At 48.8% G+C, this 27,029-nt stretch overlaps 1 protein-coding gene across 3 annotated transcripts in view; it reads right to left on the bottom strand.

Moving 5' to 3' along the window:
- GPAT2 (glycerol-3-phosphate acyltransferase 2, mitochondrial) overlaps window positions 1–27,029 on the bottom strand; it is a 1,306,638-nt gene that overhangs the window by 7,710 nt on the left and 1,271,899 nt on the right. For all 3 annotated transcript variants that reach the window (XM_078667014.1, XM_078667016.1, XM_078667015.1), the window contains one exon: window positions 4,712–4,859. In XM_078667014.1, the coding sequence (XP_078523140.1) occupies window positions 4,737–4,859 (123 nt within the window). In that variant the 3' untranslated portion in view covers window positions 4,712–4,736. The remainder of the gene's footprint in view (window positions 1–4,711; window positions 4,860–27,029) is intronic.

Here is a 27,029-nt window from a genome sequence, read left to right as displayed (position 1 = left end):
CAGTCTGTGGCTGCGCTGGCTGAGAGACACCTTCTGGGCATGCAGGCGTTATAGGAAACTGACTGCAATAGTTGTGCATCATTTTATCAAGGGCAACAAGTGCTTGCAAGACTGGAAATTTGTTGTAATGGCTATTGTAATAAGGATACAAAAGAGGGTGGTGATGGACGGAGCATCAGAACCAATCACCCTTCTTTAGCCCACTCTGCCACCCTAGTTTAGTTAGACATGGCTATATGCAAATCAGTCTGACCCTGTGCCTCATGGGAACAGTCCAGACCGAACTGCCAAGCCATGCCTTCCCTGGACCGGAAACAAGCTTCCGAGGACCGGTTTCTGGCATTCCAGCCGTCTTCAGCCCGGCTTGCTTGAATCCAGTGGCAAAGTAAGCAAGGGACTCACGTCTGAGCATACCCAGCCACACTTATGGCGGCCAAAAGCGGTACAAAAGAGGGTGGTGATGGACGGAGCATCAGAACCAATCAAACACTCACACCCAGTCAAAAGATCTGGGTTTGATCCATCACCGTTCTTTAGCCCACTCTGCCACCCCAGTTTAGACATGGCTATATGCAAATCAGACTGACCCTGTGCCTCATGGGAACAGTCCAGCACGAACTGCCAAGCCATGCCTTCCCTGGACCGGAAACAAGCTTCCGAGGACCGGTTTCTGGCATTCCAGCCGTCTTGAGGATTATGAATCCGAAACCGGTCCCAGGATGCTTGTTTCCAGAAGATGATAGTTAAAAGTCTGACCTTCAAATTTTGCATTGATCTGCCGCGAGGCCCCTCGGGCCCTCCCGCACCCCCCCAGGCCAGTCCGAAAGTCACAGAAATTCTCAGTGTCTCTCAGTGAAAATTAAGTTGTAGCCGCTAATACGAAACTTGTGGGTCTTCAGAGCCATGTTCACCCCTTTCATCAGTCTTTGTGCCTTTGCTCTGCTTCTTCATCTTGTGCCGGAGGTTTTCTCTCAGTTCGTGGCCCCTGTATGCCATTGGCCTTTGGGCGATTCTCACTGTGTATTCCTCCTTTTGTGCCTCTGACAGGTCGCGAGCCCTCCAGCCATTCCCAGTCTACCTTCAGGGAGGTTAAGAACCAGACTTTGCCCTCTGCCCTCTGCCCAATGCGTCCCTTTTCTCGCAATGCCTTTTTGACTTCGAGAAAACTGCGTCTTTGTCTCTGGACCTTCAGCGTGAAATCTGGGAAGGTTATACACGCATTTTCTTATAGGACTGGCGTAGCTGTTCGTGCCGTTTGAAGAACTGTATCACGGTCTCTGAAGTGAAAGAGCTGAGCAAGTAGTGGTCGTGGTGGAGCTCCAGGACAGGGGGACCTCCCGGTACTGTGTGCCCTCTCCACGAAGAAGAATTTGGAAAATCTGCTGGGCTGGAGATACCGAAGGTCGAGGTCCTCCACAAACAAGTCAGCTGCTGGTTCCTTGGCGCGCTCCAGGACCCCGAAAATGTGGACATTGTTGCTCCGGCATCTCTCTTCATAATCCTCCAATTGCTCCTCCAGGAATCCATTGCAAGCCTCTAGGTCCCTCGCCTGTGCTTTAAGACTGCGTGTGTCTTGCAAGAAGGTGAACGTTGAATCCTCAATTTCCTTAACACGGGACCCCAGATTGCGCAGATCTGCACGTATCAGAGAGATTTCAGTTGTGACTATATCTATACGGACCTCCAGTGCAGTACTTACTTCCTGTATCGCGGCAATGATATCATGTAAAGAGACCGGGGCTTCCTCTAGCCCCTGACAGGTGTCAGAGACTGGTTGATCCTGAGGGTCTTGCATTCTTTCAGTCCCCTTGGCCTGGGCGAATTTATCTATCTTTGTTAGGTGGGAACCTTTCATGGCTTTCCCACCGGTCATTCTGTATAGGTGGTGGTACAGGCCTGAAGGGAGAAGAAGGAGAGCGGGAGTATTGGCCGCTGCTTGTCCGTTGGGTCCAATGCATGCAACATGGCCTCTCGGGCAATCCCCCCCGCATGGCGCACTCCCGTCCGATCAGCACTTAAGTATTTGGATCCGCTAGCACCTGATCGTGGTGTTATTGGTTCGGCAGGATAGCGTGTCATTTATGAGGGAGAGGAGACAAGGTCGTACCACGCCCTGGGCGGGTACACTATCGTGCCATCACTGCTTTAGTCCTCACTCCCCTTTTTGAGTGACTCCAAGTAGTGTGTCTGGTTGTGCGGAGTCGGTGTCTGGACCATGCGTTCACTTCTGGAGTGCACAGGTATGTTCGCAGTGCCAATGGATATGGCAGGTACTTCTCTCTTTTGATGGCATATACGCTGTTCAATAGGTGTTCTGCCAATGTCAGGGTTTTCAAGTTGAGTGCGAGCAGCCTCTCAACCCTTTCACCAAATAGGGTGGGCCATTGGGGTCTGTAGCTCAACTGTGTTCAGAGGCCCCTGCGGTTTCACCCGGTATAGGACATCAGTGCCAGGCGGGTGGTGTTTTTTCCTTTTTCTTCAGACTGGGTGGAAGGGGAGTGAGGGAGCAGGCAGGTCAACTCCTGGTTGATGCCAGTCCTCCTGGGGCTGCACACGCAGCCCACCACACCGCTGCCCCGGGTTCCGCTTTACTCGTAGGGCCTGCAAGGCCTTCTTCACACTGCTCCTCAGCTCCAGAGGGATCCCGTGCAGCGGGAACTCAATCACGTCTCTTCTTCACCGCAGAAGGGGGGCAGGTAACTCTGCCTCCGATCCCCCTCGCAGTTGCTTCTCAATGGTCAGTGCTGGGTCCAAAAGGGGAACACCACATGACGGGTCCCCTGCCGGCCAAAGCCAACCTAGGCCTTGACGTCACTGAGGCCTCCGGGCGGTCGCGTCTCTCCTCCCCTTGCCAAGAACGCAAACCGGCTACAGACGGGCGGCACCCTTGTGCAACAGACAATCTTCAGCCGCCGCCCAGGGTTATTGGCGAATGGATTCTTGAAGGATTTACTGTGGATTATGGTGGCGGGTCTTGAAGTCGCAACACTAAGCGGTCATCTCCGTCGGCTGTTGGCCTCCCCCCCAACATTTACATATTTTTTTTACATAGATTTTATTGAGATTTTACATACAATGGGGCTAACCCCCCAAAAGCAGTGTTCATATAAAGCACAGATCATAGGTATACAAGCTGCTGAAGAAGGTGAATTTGAGGATCAATACAACATTCAAACCAACAACCCCCACCTACCGCCACCCCCTCCCCTGCATCGCACTTCCCACTTGGAGCATTATACAGGTGTATAAACATATAGGCTTATCGCCGCGCCGGCCAATCTACAAATTAGATTGGAAAGTCATGAAGTGGTGAGTCTGTCTATAAGGTCCTGATTTGTTGACGTTGGAAAGATGGAAAGGTCAATGCCCCGGCACTTGGCCCATGCAGTCCAGATCTTCCCGTGCTTCTGCGGGCAACCCCGATCCTGAAACACCACCACCTCGGCGGATATACATTTATCTAATGCAGATTTCCAGGGCGCCACCCCCGGGGGAGAAGAGGACTTCCACTGTTGAGCTATGTCGCGCTTGGCCAATGTAAGTCCTAAAAATAGTAAATGTCTTTTGTATATGTTTCCCCCATATCGTCTGTGCTGTGGAGAAGAGATAGTCGAGGATCTGCTGGGAGGTCCCAGCCTAGCACTCGCACCAGGCAGGACAGTACTCTTGACCAAAAATGTTGTAGCGCCATACAGCCCCAGACCGTGTGCAAAAAGGATCCGTCTTCCGACTGGCATCTGAGGCAAGTGGGGGATGGAATAGCCCCCATCTTCCAGAGACGGTGGAGGGTGTAGTACACCCGATGAAGATATTTAAACTGGATCAGTCAATATCTAGAGGACACCGCTAAACACCTGGGACTGGCGAGGGCCTCAGTAACATTTACATGTTTTAACACACTGCTCAAACTGACCATTTTCTAGGATGAGCCCTAGTCAGTTGAAATGACAATTGTCTTGATATGTTCCTTGGCTGCCTGCTATTTTGCAGTAAAACACTGTTTAGACTTGAGCTTTCTAAGTGTATTCATTTTATACACTGATTATCATGCATTTGTATTAAACAAATACATTCCTCGTGTCCATACAATAACCTTGGACCATACTACTTTGTCAGCATCCAACCTAGAATATGATAAATTATCCTACCTCATTATGGACTCTGGATTTCAGCCCTGGAGATGAACAAAAATTCTATGTTATTCTAATAACCTCCATCAAACCTACACTCACACCTCACCTCAATAAAAACCCTTGTTATATTGTTTTAATTATAAAAAATCTTAGGTTTTCACTATGCTCCAAGACCTGATCTCTAGTCTTGATATATAAATAGTCTTGATAGTCTTGATATATAAATAGTAACACTTCCAGAAGAACTACTTACTATGGCTTTAGACTTTGCTTCAGCCATAATAGCAGGCCTTGTATAATAATAGTAAAATTCACTGAGATCATACCAAGTCTTTTGAGCCAGCCTCTAGGTACAAATCACTTCTGTTATTTAATAAAAAATGTGGCGGTCCTTGGGGCTGCTATAGTGCTCAGTTCGAAGCCTGAATCAGTTTCTCCAATGGCTCTAAGTCCCTCTGCATAAGGCCTTGTACATTGATAATAAATTGCACTGGGCCTTTACCATGGTTAAAAAAACAGACAAAAGGCACTGATTAAGCATTAGTTTTTGTATAAAATAAACATGCCCAGGTCCTTACCTTGGCTTAAATGGGTGGCTGAACATCAGTCCCTGTATATAAACTGCTGGATAAACTTTATCAGCTTAATTTGGTTTTCTGTGGAAGTGAAGGTCTCTGAGAGGCAAAGTGTTTTCAAACCAGAACTCTTGGGACTCTCCCTCAAAACCTGAAATAATGGAGAGAGAGAGAGTGGGTTTGGGATGTGGTACCTACCTAAATTGGCTGTAACCCAAAACAATTTCTGGCTAAATAGTATAGGTGCTAACACCAGATCAATACTTGGTGTCATGACAGCAGAGCACAGCACAAACAAAATGCCATAATAAAATATTTATAACATATTTTATTCACCAAGAACATGTTTGTCTTGCAAGTCCTCTGTATGTTCAATATATATACTGATTTGTATATAAAAAATCCAATGCTACACTTAGTAAAACACAAATCTACATACATATATTATATTTGAGTAGTAACAGTTGTATCTCTGTTCACGCCAGCAATGTTGTAAAACCGTCACAGGGAGGCAAGTGTAGAGCTTTTAATTTTTTTTCACATAGTGCATCTTTAAGAAAAAGAATGATAGCTAATAACAAAACATACTTAGCTGTGACTGCAATTCTCCAGGGTTGATATCTTTCATAGACTCACATGCTTCAATCATTACAAATCGTCGAGCAGTGAGTCCCACAGTAACATTACAACAGCAGCAAGCTCAACTTTCCTTAGACTACCAGTAAAAACATTTGTTATAGTAACTGCTTTACATCATTAGAATGACTGCAAGTTCAACCTAACAATGCGCTTAAGGCAAACTGATCTCCACTCACCCAGAGGCCACCATAACTCAGATTTCAAAGCACAGGTGTAAAAGGATACAGTGGGGAGGAAGTAGCTTCATATGTGAACCTATAAACAATATCAATGCTGGAGAACTGCAGTTACAGGTAAGTAACTTGTTGCTTTTCCAGCATTGAATCTTTCATAGAGTCCGATGCTTGGGTTAGAATAAGAAGATGTGTTCAAAGTTCGGGGACATAGTGGCCAGCTAGCAGAGTTGGTCGGGAGATCTTACTCTGGATAATTCTACGCACATATACATTCACCTTTATATTTACAGTCATGGGCTTGGAGTGCTAGACGGACCGAGACTTACCGTGTTTGGAGACTGGAGAATGCACAAGGGAGTTGCTTGTGCCCGGTTTGCTTATGAGTCCAAGAATTGTGTCTTCCAGGAGGCAGTTGAAAAGCAGAGTTGCAACCACACTTCGACTAGACTGCCATACAGCAGCCCCTTCCACTTTAGTGCAGTCAACATGGGCAGCACCAGTACAGGCAGGCTGCCCCCATGCCAAAGAGAACTGGGTCGAATATTGTAGGAGCACAGAGTGAGGATCTGGATGACGGAGAAGGGGAGCCAGAGGCATAAAATGCTGCACTGGAGAGACCATGACCACACAGAGAATGGAGGTGGAGGGAAGAAAAATGAGCTGAGCTCTGGCTGTGCCCCAGTGCTAAAGAGTGGAGCAGACGGGGGTACAGAATAGGAGCTAAGGAGCTTGAGCAATAAGAACAGCAGTAAAGGTGGGGGGGGCAGGGTTTGCTTCCAGCGGAACCCTCCATAGCTGTCACGTACCATTAAATGGGGACGGTAAAGTAACCACAACCTCTCTGCTGAATGTGAAATATAAGCAGTTGACAACTAAACACCAGGTGCAGAGAAGACAAGCATTGAAAATGCAATAGGTCTCGCAATAGAAGAGTTTAACTTTTTTCGTTTTGCAAATGGATGAGTGGCGTTGCGTGGATGAGTGGCGTTGCGTGGATGAGTGGCGTTGCGTGGATGAGTGGCGTTGCGTGGATGAGTGGAGTGTGAGTGGCGTTGCGTGTGTGAGTGGCGTTGCGTGTGTGAGTGGCGTTGCGTGTGTGAGTGGCGTTGCGTGTGTGAGTGGCGTTGCGTGTGTGAGTGGCGTTGCGTGTGTGAGTGGCGTTGCGTGGGTGAGTGGGGTTGGAATGCAATAGGTTTCGCATTAGAAAAGTTGTAGTTATTGGTCTTGTAAATGACATAATTTATTTATTTTTTCGTTGTTAAAATTGCTAAATTGATGGCTTTGTCATTTACAATGCCAATAGTTATAACTTTTGCGAATGTGACACCTATAGCATTTGGAATGCAACATGTTTTGTATTTACGTGACTTATATGGCAGCTCTGGTCGTTATGCTACATCTCTAGATAGTTTTATCTTTCGCAAATGTGACACCTATTGTAACACAATATGTGTTGTGAGGGTGAGTGAGGGTGAGGGGTTGAGGGTGAGGGGTTGAGGGCGAGTGAGGGTGAGGGTGAGTGAGGGTGAGGGGTTGAGGGTGGGTGAGGGGTTGAGGGTGAGTGAGGGTGAGGGGTTGAGGGTGAGTGAGGGTGAGGTGTTGAGGGTGAGTGAGGGTGAGGTGTTGAGGGTGAGTGAGGGTGAGGGGTTGAGGGTGGGTGAGGGGTTGAGGGTGAGTGAGGGTGAAGGGTTGAGGGTGAGTGAGGGTGAGGGTGGGTGAGGGTGGGTGAGGGTGGGTGAGGGTGGGTGAGGGTGGGTGAGGGGTTGAGGGTGAGTGAGGGTGAGTGAGGGTGAGGGGTTGAGGGTGAGTGAGGGTGGGTGAGGGTGAGGGGTTGATGGTGAGTGAGGGTGAGGGTGAGTGAGGGTGAGTGAGGGTGAGTGAGGGTGAGTGCGGGTGAGTGAGGGTGAGTGAGTGAGGGTGAGTGAGTGAGGGTGAGTGAGTGAGGGTGAGTGAGGGTGAGTGAGGGTGAGGGGTTGAGGGTGAGTGAGTGTGAGGGGTTGAGGGTGAGTGAGGGTGAGGGGTTGAGGGTGAGGGGTGAGGGTGAGGCTGAGGGGTTGAGGGTGAGTGAGGGTGAGTGAGAGTGAGGGTGAGTGGTGGGTTGAGGGTGAAGGGTTGAGGGTGGGTGAGGGTGAGGGGTTGAGGGTGAGTGAGGGTGAGGGGTTGAGGGTGAGTGAGGGTGAGGGGTTGAGGGTGAGTGAGGGTGACGCACTGTGCACCCAGTAAATGCACATTACAAGGGAGCTCGATCTTGAACCAGTATTACCTTGACGACCAGGATAAGGGCCTAAGGGATCTAATGCCTTACTTACCAACACTTCACTCGCCTATGCCTCATGTACAAACACCTACATAGATAAAAGGGTGCTTGCCCTAAATGTATTTAGTTGTGCCCTGGAGGTTTCAGCGCCGTGTTGCGGCGCCTGCGGGCCTGGTTAGAAAGAAGCTGAAAAGTTGAGCCGCTAACTCCCCTTTTGTTTTTTGGAACAACTTCTGCATTGTTTCATTCCATCTCTTTGTGAGTTGTGCTCTGGTGCGCACGCAGCTCGTGAACAGACTTCATTTAATAAATACTGCGTGACAGTGTTTAATCCAGTCACCTAATAAGGGAGTTTACGGAACACACAGTCTTCCGGAAATTAAACAAGTGTGATAGAAAGTATGATGCAAGCCTCAAGCCCTTGATTCGGCCATGCCCCCTTCCAGATTCCGGTTCCAACCTAGCCATTCTGCCTAGATTTAGCAGATCATGAGGCACAGCGCAGGCTCTCGAAAAGAGAAGACGACAGCCTTTGATGCAGAGCGCAAGTGAAGCTGCTGGCGGCAGATACATTCAGGCCCCTTTGTCCAGCCGAACCACGTGACCGTCTTTAAAGGGTCCGAGGTCGGGATGCTATCAGAGACAGTGTGCCCTGTGAAAAGATGGAGAGATAAGAGGTAGCTGCCCCGCCCAGTCTCTCGGGGGCTGGGAGCCACTGCACACCTTTGATGTCTCCCCTCCCCATACAGATAAAGCAGACCAGAACCAACTGTAAACTGCTGAGTAATGGCGTCACTGCAAATCACTCCAGGCCCGAGGTGTCATGGGATGCCAGCTCCACATACGGTGAACCCGAGCAGAGTCACACACATAGCACTGAGGGCTTAAAAGGTGAAAAACACTGCTCGTTAAAGCGTGTAAAAGAATACCAAAAACTGCCGTGAATGCACCCAGGGACGCTGATGGGAGGATGACGGACACCGGGCTGCAACCTCACACGAACCTTTTGATGGTTAAAGCAAACGATGCAACCTGCTAACGAACATTTTACTAAATGGACATGTCCTGCATGCCAGTTTTAGGAACTCACGTGCTGCTACTTAAAATCTCGTGGAAGGAAACATCTGTGCTGCGTCACCGCAAGTCTTTTAATAAGTGGCATCGTTAGGTTTGGAAGGGCCTGCAGAAAGGCGCATAATACACTGGCAAAAAATGCTTATGATTTATTTCCCTGTCAGGCCTACGCTGATATCTGCGTGTTTTAGGGCGGAATTAAAACAAGAAAAGTAAAATAAAGGGAGACGCCGTGAAAGGACGAGTGACTGGAGAAGGGAGCACCAAAAATGAGGAATAGAGAGAGAAGAGAGGAAGAAAGGAGGGGATTGAGTGCAGAAAATACAGTCCGAGAGAAGGGAAAAAGAAAAGAGGAGCGAAATATTCAGAAGAATTCGATGGTGAGAAGGAAAAAAGCGGAGAAAGGGTAGGTGTGAGAAAGAATGGAGAGAAAAAAGAAAGTGAATGTGAATGATACGGGAGAAAAGAATTGAGAAAACCGAATGGGAGAAGAGAATAGTGAAAGACAGTAGAGAAGGGAAAGACTGGGAAATGGGAGACAAAATAAATGAGGAAGAATGAAAAGGGTAGACGAATGTTGCAGGGAAAGCGAGATGAGGAAAGGAGGGTAGAGGCAAGAGGAGGGAGGACGTAAAAGAAGAGGCCTGGGCTCTGATAGATATAATTATAAAACATGACAGCGGGGAGGGCACTCAATAAATTAGAATTGAAGAAACAGATGAGAGGGGTAGGACAAGGGACAACGAGGTTGAGCATGAGGGGCGAGAAGGAAAACAAGCTCTCGGCATTGCGTGGCGGGAGGGGGCGGGGGGAGGGTAGCTGTGCACATCGAGTCGGAACAAAAAACAAGTGAAAGCGGGATGTAATTAGGGGGGAGGAGAAGTCTGGGCAGGCAGGATGACTCAGGGGAGGGGGCGGAGCGGGGCAGAGCGGCATGTGGGTGTGAAGAAGCCGGGCCTTTGAAGTGAAGCTAAGCTTCACTTCAAAGGTGTCGGAGGAATGCGGGCGGCTGTGCACGCGCTTTTAAGCTCAATGCACATGCGCATTGAGCTTAAAAGTCACGGGCACTGCAAGGAATCGCCACGATTCCTTGCTTCTTAGTTAAAGCTTGTTTAAGCCGCAATAGGCTCGCAAGCTCGATGCGCATGCGCATCGACAGGCGAGACCTAAAAAATAGGACTGAATAAGCTAGTCTGAAAAATAATGTAGGATAACACCCTCACTTAGAACCTTTTTTTGGGCTATCAGATAAATCGGGGGCAATGGAACTCCAGTTCCCTATAACCGTGGCAGCAGGCCCAACAGAAGGGGGAGCTTGGGGGTATGTCTACTGAGAATAGGTATAAGGTGTTTCAGAGGGCTGGAGTTGAGGGGGATAAAGTGACGGTCCAAAGTCACTTGTCACAATCAGCAAGTAAATAGCAGGGGCGGGAGGGACCTGAGATGAGTAAAATCTAAACAGAGGCGGACCATGGGGAAAACAAATCCCTGGTAGAAGAGAATATTCAGAGTATGTTGAGAGCCCCGAGTACAGAAATGAAAGTTGATTTCACAACTACACAGTAAAACCATAAGAAAATAGAAATATTGGAAAGGAAGCTGGCCAGTTTAACTTGGCATGCAAAAGTTTTAAAGAGTATGGTCAGAGAACTAAAAGAATCGGTGGGTAATAATAGTGAAGAGATTGCTAGACCTATGCAAGAAGACAGAGAATTTCAGGAAAAGTTGGAAAGAATTGAGAATAATGCTACAAGAAATAATATTTGAATATTAAATGTTCCGGAAATGGAAGATCTTAGTGTTTGTGGCAGATTTCTCGAAACAGGCTATTCCACTGAAGGGTGAACCCTGAGTCTTGATGGCAGATGACAAATTCCGGAGCGTTCATAGAGATCCCTTTAAAAGTAATCCTACTAGGAAGAGGCTAAGGAAAATATTGGTATATTCTTGGACCTCTGAGATAGAAGAGCAGATTTTATCGTTAGTACTCAGGCAGAAGCATTTGCAAGCATGTTATTTCACTTTCAGTATCAGATCTGACATATCCAGATTACACAATACAGACGAGGAGAAATGAGGAAGAGAATGGAGGGCCTCAGAAAACCAGGGACCATTGTCCAAACTAAATTCCAATCCTCATGATAATGTGAAATAATAAAATGCTACAACCAAAGAAGAACGAGTTTGCTACCTACTTTACTACTGTTCCAAAGACCAGTTTCTTTTTTTTTCAGAACAGATTTTATTAGTGTTATGGCAGTTGATAGAATACAAAAGAAACACTGCTTCCAAAATTGCAGAAAGACAGTGAGCATATAAGAGCAACAGTGTTCAAGAAATTCAGTCAACATTATCCAACACCCCCCTCCCCGCATCCCCACCCGGTTCCCACCCCCCTCCCTGCACGGTGTTCACATTGTCCAGAAACAGGAGCCAAAGCAGCATGGTAGCAACATGTGGTCAGTTCACATGGGGGTAGTACAGACGTGATCTATATCAGAGGCTTGTGGCGCCGGGGGGTCCAGCAATAGGCCCCTATAATCAGCCCATTTCTTCCAAATCCTATAATGTTTCTTGGGGCAGCCTCTGGCCTCAAAGATCGGGCGTTCCAATCCCATGCTAAAGTCCATGCCCCGCTTCCACACCCCCACCAACGGAGCTTTGGGGGCCTTCCAGGCTTGGGCTATATCCCGTTTGGCTATTGTAAGACCCAGAAGGAGCAAGTGCCGTTTATACAGATTACCCCCCACCTGTTCCATAACGTGGAGAAGGCCCAGCTGCGGCGTGCGAGGGAGCTCCCATGCCAACACTTCCTCCAAGCATTCCCACACACCGGTCCAAAACCTCTGCAGCCGTATACATCCCCATACTGTATGCAAGAAGGAGCCTACCGCACTGCCACACCTCAAACAATCTGGGGAGGCTATCAGCCCCGCCTTCCACAATCGTTCCCTCGTGTAGTATGCCCTGTGAAGGTACTTAAATTGGATAAAGCGCAGGCGCACCGTTATCGCTGCTCCCCTAGGGGCCTCCAGGGCTTCTCTCCAGTCCTCCTCCTCCAAGTCTCCCAGATCACTCTCCCAGACCGCCTGCAACTTATCAAGAGAGGGGGAACAATGCGTAACTAATGTTTGATATATGGTTGAGATTTTCTTCGATTCCAATTCCCCCATAAAGACTTTTGCTTCTAGGGGACTAAACTCCGGCAAGGACGACAAGTCCGCTAGTGCGGGGGCCAGGGCGTGTCGGAGCTGTAGGTACCTGAAAAATTGGGACCGGTGCATAATGTATTCATCCTGCAACATCTGGAACGATTTGAGGACTGTGCCCTTCAGGACGTGGCCCAGTGCCGAAATGCCTATAGCATCCCAGCCCTCGAAGCCCCGGAGTGCAGCCAGGCCGGGCAGCCTCCCATTATGCCATAAAGGAGTCTCGCCTGTGAGCGTGTTCCACCATCCCATGCGGCGGAGCGCATCGCGCCACACTTTGAAGATTACTTGGGTGGCCCTCGGAAGTCTCTTCCGGATAGTCGCCGAGTATAAGATAGTATGGAGCGTGTGTGGGTCCATCATATACCTCTCTAGGGCATAGGTCGGGTCACTGCGATCCCCGTACCACCATTCGTTAAGGACAAGTAGGTGCGATGCCTGATAGTAGGACTGGACATCAGATGTGGCCAGCCCTCCACAGTAGGTCGACAGGAAGCAGGTGCGGAGCGCCACTCTTATTGCTCCACCGGCCCATAGGAACCGACCCAAAGCTGAGTTCACCTGACGAAACCACTGCTGCGGAACTGGGTATGGGTAATTCTGCAATTGGTATAAAATTCGGGGTAGGGCCACCATCTTAAAAATGGCTGAACGGCCATAGACATTCAGGGGCATCCTGGACCACATCAGCATATCTGAGCGGATCCTGTCCCAAACAGGCACTATATTACGGGACCATGACACTCCCTGCACATCAGTCAGAAAGACACCAAGGTACTTAAGGCCTCCCGCCGCTTCCTGAAGGACCGAGGCCCAGGGACCCAAAGTCCCCCTGTCGCCCAGGACCCATAATTTCGACTTCTGCGGATTGAGTCGGAGGCCCGACACTTCACCGAAAATGCGCATTATCTCAAGGACCCTCGGCCCCGATTTATTGAGGTCCGTAAGGAAGAATAGGACGTCGTCCGCATATAGCGCGATCCTGTCAGATGGGCCCCCTACCCACTCCACACCACGCAACTGAGCATCTATCCTCACCCAGGCCGCAAGCGGCTCCATTGCCAGGGCGAACAGGTAGGGTGAGAGAGGGCATCCCTGTCGGGTGCCACGACCGATGAGGAACGTACCAGAGGTGGCTCCCGCTATTCTGACCGTTGCCGTCAGGTCCGTATATAACAGATGGATGTACGACAGGAAACGTGGGCCCAAATTGAGCCGGAGGAGGAGGGCTCGGAAGTATGACCAACTCAGGGAGTCGAAGGCCCGGTCCATGTCCGCCAGCAGGAGGGCCGCGGGGATGCCCGCCGCTCGTGCCGCCTCCACCACTAGGTGAGCGCGTCGTATATTGTGTCTTGTAGCCCTGTGAGGCATGAAGCCTGCCTGGTCGGCATGGATCAGGTCCGTGATGTAAGGGAGAAGACGGTTCACCAATGCCTTAGCCAATATTTTCGCTTCAAAGTTCAGCAAAGAGATCGGACGATAAGAGTCCGGGCTGTCTTGGGGCCTCCCCGGTTTGCAGAATACTACAATCTCGGCGTGTCGCCAGTCCGCTGGCAGTCTGCCAAGCTCCCGAGCCGCCTCCAGTGCCTTCTTATAGCGCATCCCCAATTGGAGATGAAACAACTTCATAAATTCGCAGGGGAACCCATTGGGCCCAGGGGCCTTGCCCGTGTTCAGTCCACCCAGAGCTTCTCCAAGCTCCTCTGCTGACAGTGGGAGGTCTAGTCGGGCCCGTGCCTCATCCGAGAGCGCCCGGGGTGGAAGGTCTGCGAGAAATCTGTCAATCTCCTCCGCTGGGAGGGATTCCCGGGGGGCATACTGAGTCTCATAATATTGGGCAAACATCTGGGCCGAAATAGGGCCGCCCGCGGCATCTCGGAGACCCGGCAGGGGCTGGGCTTGATAAGTGTTTTGACATAACCTATATAGCATTGTGCTAGATTTGTCCCCCCATTGATAGATTCTGCTCTGCGTAGCGAGCCAAGCCTGTCGGGCTTCATCTAACAATAACGATGTGTATGACCGCTGGAGGTGCAGGAGCTGGTCCACGGCTACTCCATCCTCCCCCGTTAGACATCTTGCCTCCTGGCTCCGCACCCGATCAGCCGCCTCCTCCACGTCTTGCCTGCGGGCCCTACGATTCGCGGCGCACCACGCAATGTCCACGCCCCGAAGGACAGGCTTGAGGGCCTCCCACAGGGTCATGGCATCTATACTCGGGTCCTCATTCTCTGACCAGTAATGCGATATAGCCTCCCTCATGCGCGATTGATAGTCGTTGCGCTGTAAGTGCCACACAGAGAGGCGCCAGCGAAACGGTTGTCGCCTCACACCGAGGCTCAACGTCAGTGCGATCGGGGAGTGATCCGACAGGCCCCTCGGAAGTATGGAGGTGGAGTCAACTCTGCCCAACCAGGGTTGCGGGACGAATAGGTAGTCCAGGCGTGAAAAGGATTTGTGGACCGCAGAGACAAATGTATATTCACGATCACAAGCATGTTGGTGGCGCCAAGTGTCAATCCATCCCATCCCCTGCGCCATCTTACTCAGCCTCGTGGAGGCATCCGACAATTGACCGCCCCCAGGCCTACAGCGGTCGAGTCTCCCATCCATCACATCGTTCCAATCACCACCCACTACTGTCAACACATGCGGGAGATTCGTCCATACCTCGAACAGCCGTTCAATCAGGGCATCTTGGAGTGGGGGTGGAGCATACACACTCCCGAAAACCACTGGCTCATTCCCCAGTCTCCCTTTAACGAAGACATATCGACCATGCACGTCCAACCATTGTGTTTCATGTGTGTATGAGACCCTACGGTGTATGAGAATTGCAACTACCCTGGACCCTCTTGCAAACCCAGCATGGAACACTTGATCATACCCGTATCTGCGTAGACTAAGAACCTTGGTGCCCAAGAGGTGTGTCTCCTGAAGGAGCAATATATCCGCTCTTTCAGTCTTCCCCAGACGTAGAACTGCACTTCGTTTAATTTTGTCGAGCATCCCTCGCACATTCCAGCTCAATATTCGCATCGAGGCCAGCGGGGGGCTCGTCCCCAGTACTTCAGCCGCCATCAATCTTCCAGATTCCGAAATCATCGGGCCACTGAGGCCACACACACATGCTCAGTCGTCTCCAGGTTCCCGTGTACACCATGCTAAAGCCCTTCCCAACTTCCCTCCCCACCATCCCCGGAACCCCCAAACCCCCGCCCCCTCCCCTGCAAACCTTCCCCAGCCACAAACTGTACCAACAACCTCCCCTCCAACCCCCCACCCCATACCTCAGCAACATTGAAGTACCTGTCGCGATGCAGGCAATCTCAGCCCTCCAACAGGAGGCCCAAGACCCACTGCACCAATGGATCCCACCCAACTACCCACAAAGTGCCCAACTACTTCCCACTCAACACTTGGGAATGAACTCCGGGAGTAGGCCCGCTCTTCCATGAGCGTCTCCCGACCAACCGTCCACCCATGAACAAGGAGTCATGAAGTCAATCAGCACGTGGCATGTCGAAGAGGAGCAGCCTGCACCCGCCATCAAGGCGTCTCACCAACCCTACAATTCCATGGTTTGCACCAGTACGAGCGTGTGGGTCTCAGGATTTCGAAGGAGAAGGAGCCGTTTCCTCCGGAGTGTCCGCTGTGTCATCACTTGGAGGTGGGCGCTTCTGAGAGCGCGACCTCCAGTTACTCTTGCTGCGTGATCGTCTGGGCGTTCTCGGGGGTCTTCCGTTGGTTGACGAGTCCGAGCCCCTCCAAGGGGGGGTGTTCACTGTGACTCGCACCGTCTCGTCCGTCCACTCAAACACTTCTTCCAGGGAGTTGAAAAACTGAGTGCGAGATTGGAAGGCCACACGCAGGCGAGCCGGAAATAGTAGAGCGTAAGGAATCTTGAGTTCACGCAGCCGTGCCTTTGCCGCGGTGAATGACTGTCTCTGCTGCTGAACTAGTTTTGTGTAATCCGGGAACACAAGGATCTTATGATTTTCAAACATCAGTGGGTCCTGGGCGCGGGCCTGCCGTAAGATAACATCTCTGTCGTGGTAGTTGAGCAGTTTGGCTATCACCGAGCGAGGGCGAGCCCCAGTGGGCGGTTTGGGAAGCAGTGCCCGGTGCGCCCTCTCCACCACAAAGCAGCGCGACAGGGAGTCCGGGGGGAGCCATCCCTCCAGCCATTGGGTCAGGAAGGCCTCCATATTTCCTTTCTCGCAGCCCTCCGGGAAGCCTATAAAGCGTAGGTTATTCCTTCTGGCCCTCCCTTCCGCATCCTCCACCCGCAGCGCCAGTCCCTTCTGAATCCCTTCCATGGCAGCAACTCTCTTTTTGAGATTCACTACGTCGTCCTCAACTTCAGTGATTCGGGATTCTGTTTCGGTGATACGTGCCACCGCATTGCGCAGATCCTGTCTGAGCAAGGTCACATCGGCCCCAACTGCTCCGATTTTCGCGTCGAGCATGTCCCTCGATTGTGTGATCGCCGCCATCAACGCCGCGTTGTCCGGCCCAGTGCTCTGGGGACCTCCGGATGCCCCAGCACCCCCACTGGGCCCCGCAAACTTGTCCATCGGGCCCTGTTTGGGAGCATTCCCACTGTTGCCCCCTCTCGTCATGTCGCCGGCGGAATGGTGACCCCAAGTGTGGGGGGCCGACGGACTAGGGGCACCCCCGGCTGAATGGGTGGTCGCTGGCAGCGAGTGTCACCGAGGCCGCCCAAGTATATCGTGGCCCCGTCGGCGATCGAGCGTGGTGCACTCTTCAATGAATCAACTGCTGGTCACCACCAGTGGTCGGGGAGGCGCTGCACCACGCTGCCAGACCACGCGGTCAACGGGGGGTCGCCCACTCCTCGGTTTGGTCCATCTGGGGCGCCCCAGAGCCCGCACCACGCTCTTTGGTGTCAAAAGTGGGGCTGCCCCCAGGGGCAGCCGGCCGGGTTGGTGGCCTGTAATAGTCCGGGGGGGAGGGTGGTCCCTTCAGCCCTCGCCGCGGTCCGAAGCAACTGCCGAGTGCGCCCCAGGTGTCTGGTGCCGGTGCCCGGCAGGGGCACGCTTCAATGAGGGGGGAACAGGCAGGAGAGCCGGCAGAGCGTCCGCCCTCCCGCCGTTGCAGCAGTACTGTGCCCCGCGGCTCGAGTCTGCCGCCGAGAGGGCCAGACACGTCCCCTCCCCCGTTAGGCTGCGCCACAGCTCCTTACCCCCACCTCGATCTCCGTGTGGGCTCCAACTGCTCTCTTCCCCAGCCGCCGCGTCTGCCTCTGTTCCGGATGTCTGAATGCCCGCAGGGTCAGCCCAGTCCTCTCCGCCGCTCCGCAGTGTTTCGTGGCCGAGGCGGCACTTCCGGCGGGCGCCTCCCGGCTCGCAGCCACTTCCGGTCGGACCACACTGCAGTGGAGGTCCCGGCTGCGGCGTGTGGTGCAGGCCTCGTCGCCGGCCGGGCTCCCAGCCGCCGTAAATCACTGATCCCGGGCCGCTCTTCGCCACTCAAATCAGGGTGCAGGTCGGTCAGGGCGACGCAGGATTCAAGGAGGATAAGGTAACGGCGGGACGGAGCTCACTCAAGCTGCGTCCGCCATGATCGCCGTCTTGGCCACGCCCCCCCAAAGACCAGTTTCTCATAATCTTTAAGGCTGCAAATGCCTTGGAAGCCACAGGGTGTTTTAAAAGAACCCTCACTCACCAACCTTGTTGGTAGCATGCTTCATCATTGGGTTCTCACTCTGGTCGCCGAATGCTTCCAGCAGTGGTCACAGCCTTGTCTCTAGTGGAGTGAGCCTGTAAGCCCTCAGGCGGTTGCTTCTTGGCCAGTGCAAAATAGATCTTAGTGCAGAGAACAATCCACCCGGAGATGGTCCATTTCTGCACTGCTTCTCCTTTTTTCGCACTGGCGAACCCAACAAAGAGTTGTTCATCCACCAGGTGTTCTCTAGTGCGGTCGATGTAGAATGAAAATGCTCTTTTTGGGTACAGGCAATGAAGTCTCTCCTCTTCATTGCCACCAAGAGCAACGTATGGTCAGGACATAAGCCACCCTCCTCACCTCCATGGCAAATGAAGCCCCTTCCGCCACAGTAGGAGGAGAGACTAGGCCACTGTTAGGAGAGGTGTCCAGACCACTGGCATCCGCCAGTTCCTCATACAAGTTATCCTTGGCCAAGAGCTCTTACAGGAAGTCGGGATAAACATAAGCATTCTCAGTTTTGCCCCAACTGTATTGCCCACAGGGCTGGTCAGCAAAGGGAGGAGCTTATCTCTGATTCAGAGTTCATGGCCCAGCTTCACACTGGAGTCAGGTGTAATGATGGGGTCAGAGGTGCAGGGAACAGCACCACTGGAACAGAAACTGGAGAACGTCGCAGACTCGCATCCGGCTCCAATCCAGATATGGATCGGCCAGGAGAAATCCAGTTAAGACCCCTGCCAAACCAGTGGGGGATACGAAGGCGCTCCAGAGGGGGCAGCCTGCTCAAATTTGAGGTGCATGGCCTAATAATTCGTTTTTTTAGCACGGCGGGTTTCTTTGTCAAATTCTGGGAGGCACAGAGTGGACCAAGACTCAGGCTCCACGGCTGACAGGTGTGAGCGGGGCCTACATTTTTGGCGTTGTTCCTGAGCCTTATTCGATAACTTGGACCGGATCAGTGAATTTGAAGTTTGCTTCAACTTTTTTGATGTATTTTTCTAGTGGTACTTAGCTGACTGTGATTTTGAGTGCGATGACAACCAGCAAGAACGACATTGGGAGCAGGCTAGAGACCTTCCTCGTGACCAGGACCTGCAGCAGTACGGATACGACCGCTGATGGGCCACCAGTAGCTCAGGGAACACTCCTGGACCGCCTTGAGGTTCATGCCTATAAAGTCTGGGCAGACTTTAGAGTCGGAACCTGGCTCCAGGCACCCCAAACAAACCAGGTGGGAGTTTGTCACAGACATCTGCCTGTGACAGGTCACAGGGTTTAAACCCCACTGGATTCCTCTCTCCCCCCTCCGAAATTGTGTCTACTGCCTTTTAAACAATGAATGAAAAAAGCGGGGAAATACAGAGGGGCGAAGGAAAGCCATACCTTACATGCATAGGAGTGTCAAATGCAACAGTTACATAAGAAAAGAGACCACAGCAAATACAGTGTCTGAGTTAGCACTCAATAGGCGGGGAGCAGGATACAGGAGTCAATCAGGAGGGGGCTAAAAAATGTGGGTTGCTCACAAACTGCGTAGCAGTCGAGTTTAGCTGGCCAGTCGGGTCCTCATTCGTTCCTCACAGCCTCAAATGCAGAGCAGGCAGGCACAAATGTCTTTGGGTCTAGATAGACTGGTATAAGTTTCCAGTAGTGAGCAAGCTGTTCCTGGCAATATGTTGAGTCCTGCAGCCAATCGGCGGCCTGGAGCGTAGGTCGTCTCCCTGAGTGGACCCCCATCTTTCGTTTAGCCAGAAGCAACTGCATCGTGGTGAGTCGTCAGGTCTCAATAGGAACCTCCTTTAGGTATCCTAATACGGCCACCCACTGTGTTTGCTATGGGAAATAACTGGTAATCTGTGCTATCTCTTCATAAACATTGGCCCAGAACCTTGCTACTGCGGGTAAATCCCAGGCAAGGTGGAGAAAAGTGGATCAAACCTCAGGCACCCTGCTTCCTCCACAAGACCCATGCTGTGCAGTTGGACTGGGGTGTGATATAGTCTGTGCAGGAATTTAAAGTGAGTAAGTCTGAGTCTATAGTTCAGACAGAGGGCAAAGGACTAGGTCAGAGTACCCAGCAAAGAGGATCACTTTCCAAATGATAGGGGAGAGGTTAGTCTGGGGATCATGGACATACAGTGTAATATCGTCTGCATACATGGACACCAGTATCCCCCTGGCAAGTCTGCATGGTGTTGGCTTAGCCAGGTCATCATGGGCTCCATTGCTATCGCAAAAAGGTGAGAAGAGAGGGGGAGGGGGCATCCTTCTCTGGTGCCCCTAGCCTAGTGACAGAAAACTGTGCAAACGTGCCACCATTAATACAGGTTTAAGAAAAATGGGAAACCCAAAAAACCCCTGTAGGCTTGGGCAATACAGTTTCAAGGTAAAGAATGTCTACAAGGGATTTTGCTTGTACTATTTTTGTTCTTTTCTTTCAATTAGTCATGAGTTAGTCATGTACGATCAGACTCAAAAGTGTCCACAAAGACAACCACAATAAATGTAATTTACAAGTACAGAGAACATGGAAAATCCTATTTGTACAAAATGAATTTATATATTTTTCAAATATCAGGTTTGAAGGGTTACATTTAAAGGAATAAGATATCAGCAAAACAGAGTTATGAAAAGATGTACAAATCAATTTAGACACAATTCATAACTCACATCAGCTCCTAAAGTAATAATAAAGCAAATATTATCCAGAATTGAATAAATATTACTAAAGAAACTGAAAAAAAATTTCTTGGAGTTGACGGGAAGGTCGACATTTCGGTCTGTGTGGCATCAGTCCATTAGACCATCATCAGGACAATTGGTTTTTTGCAAGAAAAAACCCTTCTATTGCACTATTAGGGCAGCGGACGATAGGTGTAGCCTTAATCCTGCATGGCAATTATAGACCGCGTTAGAATCACTTACGGTCTGGTCTAAACGGTTTGCAATTAAGGGAAACCAGCATCAAGTCTTGGTGTATTCTTCAGATATGGGAATATTCCAAATTATTCTTTCTGCGTTATTCAGAATGCGATAGAGTCTAGCGAGGAAACACGTCCAGATATATGGACGTGTTTCCACACAGACTGAAACGTCGACCTTCCCGTCAACTCCAAGAAATTTCTTTGTGGACTTGTTGTTCTTTTGCTGTTCTTGGAGTTGACCATTGTACTACCAACTATATTTTTTCAATTAACTCAGCTTCCTCTCCTATAACGCACCGACAAGACTTCACTGCCTTGTTGGTAGGTTGCGTTATTCAGATGCCATATACTGATATCCCTACATTCGTACACTCGCAAAAAGAGAACATGATGGCCGGGGAAGTGAATCCATGTCCCGAACTCCATAGTCCCTTCCAGCTACATACATACATTCTAACCAGAATGTAAAGTGAACTCAAAAAATGGAATAATCTAACTGAAAGGGAAACTAGCTGGCAGCATTGCATAAATTATAAAGGAAACTAGCAAGAAGAGGACTGTAAGAGTAAGAGGGAAGCAATCATTCCAGAGATTACTCTATGGAACACAACAAACCTAAGAAAATCTACGCACCAAGACTCTAGCCTTCCAAGAAAAGTGAAGGCATTGAAAAGAATGCAAGGTGAAAAATATATCTTGTTTCAAGCAATACTGGGCATTTTAGGGAATGAGGTGGGAGTTTATGGAACCAACTTATAACGGTATGCATAGACGCAGAAACCTCTGTTGGGTAGGGTAAGCAATAGCAGTCAGAGACACAGAACTGCATGTCCCCCAAAAAAGGAACTAAATATGAAAATTCCCAGTGTTTGCAGCTGCAAGTCTGCAAAGCTGAAAAACATGCATCTCTCTACTGTCCAATCAGAACTGACAAAATATTACTCAAACAATTCCATACCGTTGATTCCATGGAAATGTAAAATATCTAGCATCGTTTTAAACTTTCATCTTCTTCCACAAAGGGAACTGCAACTGCAGGAGCATTTGGAAATTACACTTTGACAGAATCTTCAATCTATACCCCCAAGCACAAACTAAACGTTTTCCATAGAGTTCTTCCTTTCATTACCCCAGCACAATGAAGAGGCTCTTCAACTTGGTCTTCAGATAGTTCAATGATTATGTGAATAGCTACATGAAACACTTCTTCAACAATAATTTTTTACCAAAGGAGAACTGGGGTTTTTCTATACCTGAAAAAATCCAACACCCTAAAAAAAATCTCTTCTCTCTCTCACAGATCCTACAGGCAATTACTATAGACTAGAAGAACTTTCCTTCAGTAACAGGCGTTCTAGTGGATACTCTCTCGAACTGGAGTTCCTCACCATGTGAATATCCCCAGACGTCAGACTGCATCCGAAGATTTTTTCAGCATTGCTCCAGTGCGCCGGCAGATGGTGTTGTGCGATTCTGCACCAACTTAATCCCAGCCCAAAAGTGATGCAGGAGTCACATATATATGTATCACCCTTGCACACTGACATCAGTTTATTTTCCTACTTTCTCTGTGCCATCAAACATGAAGCTTATTAAGTGACCAAATTTGACAGAGTGCAGATATAACGAGTACCTGTTAACAGCAACCTCCCAGGGACGAGTTCACTCGATACTGGAGATGCGGGGGCCATTTTGGAACATCCTTATATACATTCTTGTTGGTCGCCCCGTGGCCCCCCGCATCACCAGTATCGAGTGAACTCGGCCCTGGGAGGTTGCTGTTAACAGGTACTCGTAGCGTAGTCGTGCGAAGCGATAGCCGCGCTGAGGTAGTAGGAACGCCTAAACATCAAAAATTGTTGCATCCCCAGGTGTGATTATCGAGGACCCACGTGTGAAAGGCGTTTGTAGGAAACAGAAAGCGCAGCACGCTCTGCGCGTTAAGCGCTCCGTGAGGAGACGCAGGATTGAATGGCTATAAACAAGATCCTCCGTGCATCTTCTGGATGAAGGTATGTGCTTGAAGGAAATATTTGGGTATGACCTAGATGTGATTCCATCAATTAAAAGGCTCTAATAAGGCCATTTTTGTTGCCAGATTCCACTGCACAAATTGGATATAAAAGTTGATCCACAGCCGTGACTGAAATCAAATCCTTTACGAGAAAGGTAGGACACAGTCGCTATTCCTACCTCTAATGGGTTCCACGATGTACTTCTAGAGTGGTAATGAAGCCCCCATTCTTTCCAACTCCTCCCCTTCTTGTAGGTGGTACCGTCCTCGACTCAAAGAAATAGCATAACAGTGTACAGAATATCCAGACCTTGAAAACATCAAGCGAGGCCAGGATTTCAGAAATTGACAGGTACTTTTAGTGTGAATAATTGGTGGTGTGATTTGAACACAAAAGAGGGATGCAGCAAAATTATAAATCTTTATTGTTTTTCTGCATGTTGATACAGACAAGTGACAGAGCCCTGATGAAAGTCCAGGAACTGGTTTCCTTGGACTAGAAACGCGTCAGCACATCCGAGGGAGATATTTGTAACACCAAGCGTTATAACTGGCTGAGGCCGGTTGTCAAGTTGTTTTCTAACAGAAGTTTTTGCTCCTTCTTTCTTGACTTTGTCTCTTTTCCTTCTTTTTTCATGTATATAGATTAGCTCTATTGGTTAAATATTGTTCTAATTTATTCTCTTTGTTTGTATTTTGTATTATCTGTAGAATGTATGATAATTGTATAATTGAAATGTACATATCTTTTGTCTTGTAAAATGTGTTGTATAGATCCAATTGAAATATAGTGAGTGTATGTTTTTTCCTATTCTGTATAAACTACAAAAATAATAGAAATATACGGAAGTAGATAGGTATAAATAAAATACCAGGTCAAATGTAAGAAATTGTGTTTGTCCTATTGCTCTAAATAATTTGCTTCTTTCTAAAGAAAAGGTGGGTGTAGGCACTTTGTGTTTTGTTAATTATAGAATAGGGCCAAGCCTCCCCCACCCCTTGTATGGGCCTAACTCCCTACTTTCCAAAGTTTAGGGCGGGCAGCTGTCCGCGAGAGTCTAAAGGGTACGGGATTTGTCCTGTTTCATCTTTTAGCTTCATAGTAGATTGTTGACTACGGAAAGACATCGTCTTTCCAAAGTATGGCAGAGAAGGACACATTATCATTCAGCGAGAGCCATATCCAAGATTTGATCGCATCCTCACCCTTTTCATCTGTCACACTAAGTACCTCCGCTAAACAGCAGAACGAATCTGACAAATTAATTCGACTTCACAAGAAACATATAAGGACAGAACTACATGGGCATTTCCTTCTTAAACATCTTAAGGGAGGCACCATTCCATGGGGCCTCCAGGTTAAAAAAGTACCTGTAATCTTTGTCGAGGATGCCGAATACAAAAAGGGTTTTAGTTTCATTAACACCAAATGTAGTAGGGACTTGATGGAGCATACAATTGAAACAGCTCAGAGACTGTGCCATAAATAAGAGCAGGAAATTGAAGAACTTACTCAGGCCTTAAGAAACAACCAGGCTGTAACAGACGCAAAAGGTCTTTTAAAAAAAAATTGATAAAGAAATTCAGGTGTTTAGAGATAATACAATCAACGACAAGAGCAGCAAATTTGAGAAAGATTCCAAATCTTTTAAAATAGATCTAGTGTACCCCTTCCTGAAGGACGATTACTATACTCGGATAGAATCCCGTAGGGCTCTGTCCACGTTCCAAGGGAGGTCACGAAATAGATTTAAGACTTTTTCGGAAACATCATCCTACGATTCATCTGACTCAGAGAAGAGAGGCAATAACTCAAAAAAGCAGGTCTCTTCTTTAGATCAGGGCCAGCAAGCGAAAGGTCGTTACAAAGTACCATGGGAGATGAGAACAAGGAACCGATCATACAAGTCTTAGGGGCTCCCAGTACGGTGGTGAACCTTTCATCCAAAGTACTTTCTGTTGATGAAGAGGCTGTTCTAAATTTGGGATTAAAGTTTGTGCCATGTAAAGAGACTGATTTTACTAAGCTCAAATTAGAGGCCATAGAGTTCTGTAGAAAGGTACGACTAAAGGCCTTCTTTTCTAATCAAGCTATGATCACAAGTAAAGAAACTACTGGTCTCAGAAATAAATCTACATTTGTCCCTAGTCAAAACATCCCGAAACAAGCCTTGGCTTTCGAACAGGTACTGTTGTCGTCAATTATTGAGCTTGAAAAAACAAAAAAATATGTCAAACTAAATATCAGCTACAACCAACGTATGGCGATACAGGCACTTAAAGAAGACCAGTCTGTAGTGATAAAACAGGCCGACAAAGGCGGGACGGTAGTCATCTGGCCCCGCAAGATGTACTTGTCGGAGGGCCTCAAACAAGTGCAGAACGAGATCTGGTACCGCGTACTAACTGAAGACCCTGTTAAACAGATTCAGGGACTCATTGCGGAGATCCTACAAGTGGGGAAGGACGGAGGTTTTCTTGGAGCAAAAGAGTTTGACTTTCTGATGAAGAAGTTTCCAAGAACCCCTGTTCTTTACCTACTACCGAAAATTCATAAGAGCTTACAGGAACCACAGGGTCGCCCAATAGTATCGGGGAGCGATTCCTGTCTCAAACCCATTTCAAAATATGTCTATTTTTTCTTGAAGCTCTTCCTAAAGAATGTTAAATCATACTTGAGGGATACGACTGATTTTTTGGTCAAGGTTGAGGGAACCCCTTTCGACCCCACGACACAGATAATGGTGACAATGGACGTTACGTCCCTTTACACCCAGATCCCGCAGGACGAGGCACTAGAGGTAATTGAGTTGTATCTTGAAAGTAGAGAAAGACCACATCAGGTTCCTACTTCATTTATTCTCAAATTGGCTGAAGTGGCTCTAAAAAAGAACTAATTCAAATTCAATGAGCAATGTTTTATGCAAGTGAAGGGGACTGCCATGGGATGTCCTTATGCCCTGGAGATGGCAGTCCTCTTCATGGCACAATACGAGGAAAGATTTGTGGAAACGAACAATCCATTTAAGCACCATATCAGCCAGTGGTTGTGCTATATAGACGACATCTGGCTCCAGTGGCAGGGGAGCCAGGTGGAGCTATTGCCGTTCCACGGTTGGTTGAATGCAAGACATGCTGACATTACATTCTCCATTGAATCCAGTACGGTATGGATGACATTTCTAGATGTCGCTATACCAGCTGTTGATGGAGAGCTAAAGGCATCCCTATATAAAAAGGCGACAGATAAAAACACAATTCTACACCATAGAAGTGCCCACCCCAGGAACTTAAAGGCAAATTTGCCGTATAGGCAACTGCTCCAAATAAGGAGAAATTGCTCTGAGCTTAGCGACTATGATGAATTCTCAAATACATTCTGTGGCGAAATGACACAGAGGGGCTATCCTAAGAAACTCTTGAAACACTCTCGAAAAAGAGGAAGATTCACGCCCCGTGAATGCCTGCTGGAAAAGAAACCTAAGAAAGAGCTTGACAGGCTAGTTTGTGTGACCACGTTTGGCCCGGACACGCATAAAATGAGGCAAGCAGTCCTCAAGAATTGGCACCTCTTAGAGGGACTTGATTGCCCGTTTCCGCGACCGATCTTTGCCTACAAGAAAAATCAAAGCATAGGGCAACAGATTGTCAGAGCGGATATTGCTGTGCCAAAGGCTAAGAATGATTTACGGAGTCAGTGGAAGATGAAGCCACTTGAAGGCCATCATAGGTGCGGCAACTGTGTCGCATGTCCGAGTACAATAGAAGGAAATGAGTTTCAGCATTTGGGCACTAAGTGGAAACATTCAGGATTTACAACCTGTAAGACGAAAAACGTGGTGTATGTGATAATATGCCCGTGCAATAAGATCTATATTGGGAAAACAAACCAACAAGTCAATTTGAGAATTTGCCAGCACAGGTCACGAATAAATAAGAAAGTCATGACAGCTCCCATGGTTGAGCATTTCGTAGAGAAAGGACACCGTGAGAACGACTTTAAATGGTCTATTCTCTTTACTACCAGCTAGATAAAATGCCCAACAGATTTTTTTTACAGAAGGGGGCATATCTTATCCTCAAATTCAATAGTACATTAACAGGATTAAACAATCTGTCTGAAATATCACAACTGTAAATATGAGAGTGGATTCATACACCTGGTAACTTTAATTGGGCCCATAACCAGTTGTGTCCTTGCCATGAACGACCAGTACAAGCGACACCCTAAATGAGCTAGTTAGGATCTTCGTTGATCACCTTTTGAATTCCCTCAACCGCGGCAATCATTGAGCCACACTTGAATGATCGCCATCACTCTGGCGAGCCTTCAATCA

The sequence above is a fragment of the Lissotriton helveticus genome, chromosome 11 (assembly GCF_964261635.1).
Source record: "Lissotriton helveticus chromosome 11, aLisHel1.1, whole genome shotgun sequence".
In the NCBI taxonomy this organism is placed as follows: Eukaryota; Metazoa; Chordata; class Amphibia; order Caudata; family Salamandridae; genus Lissotriton; species Lissotriton helveticus.
This window is presented reverse-complemented; position numbering and strand designations above follow the sequence as displayed.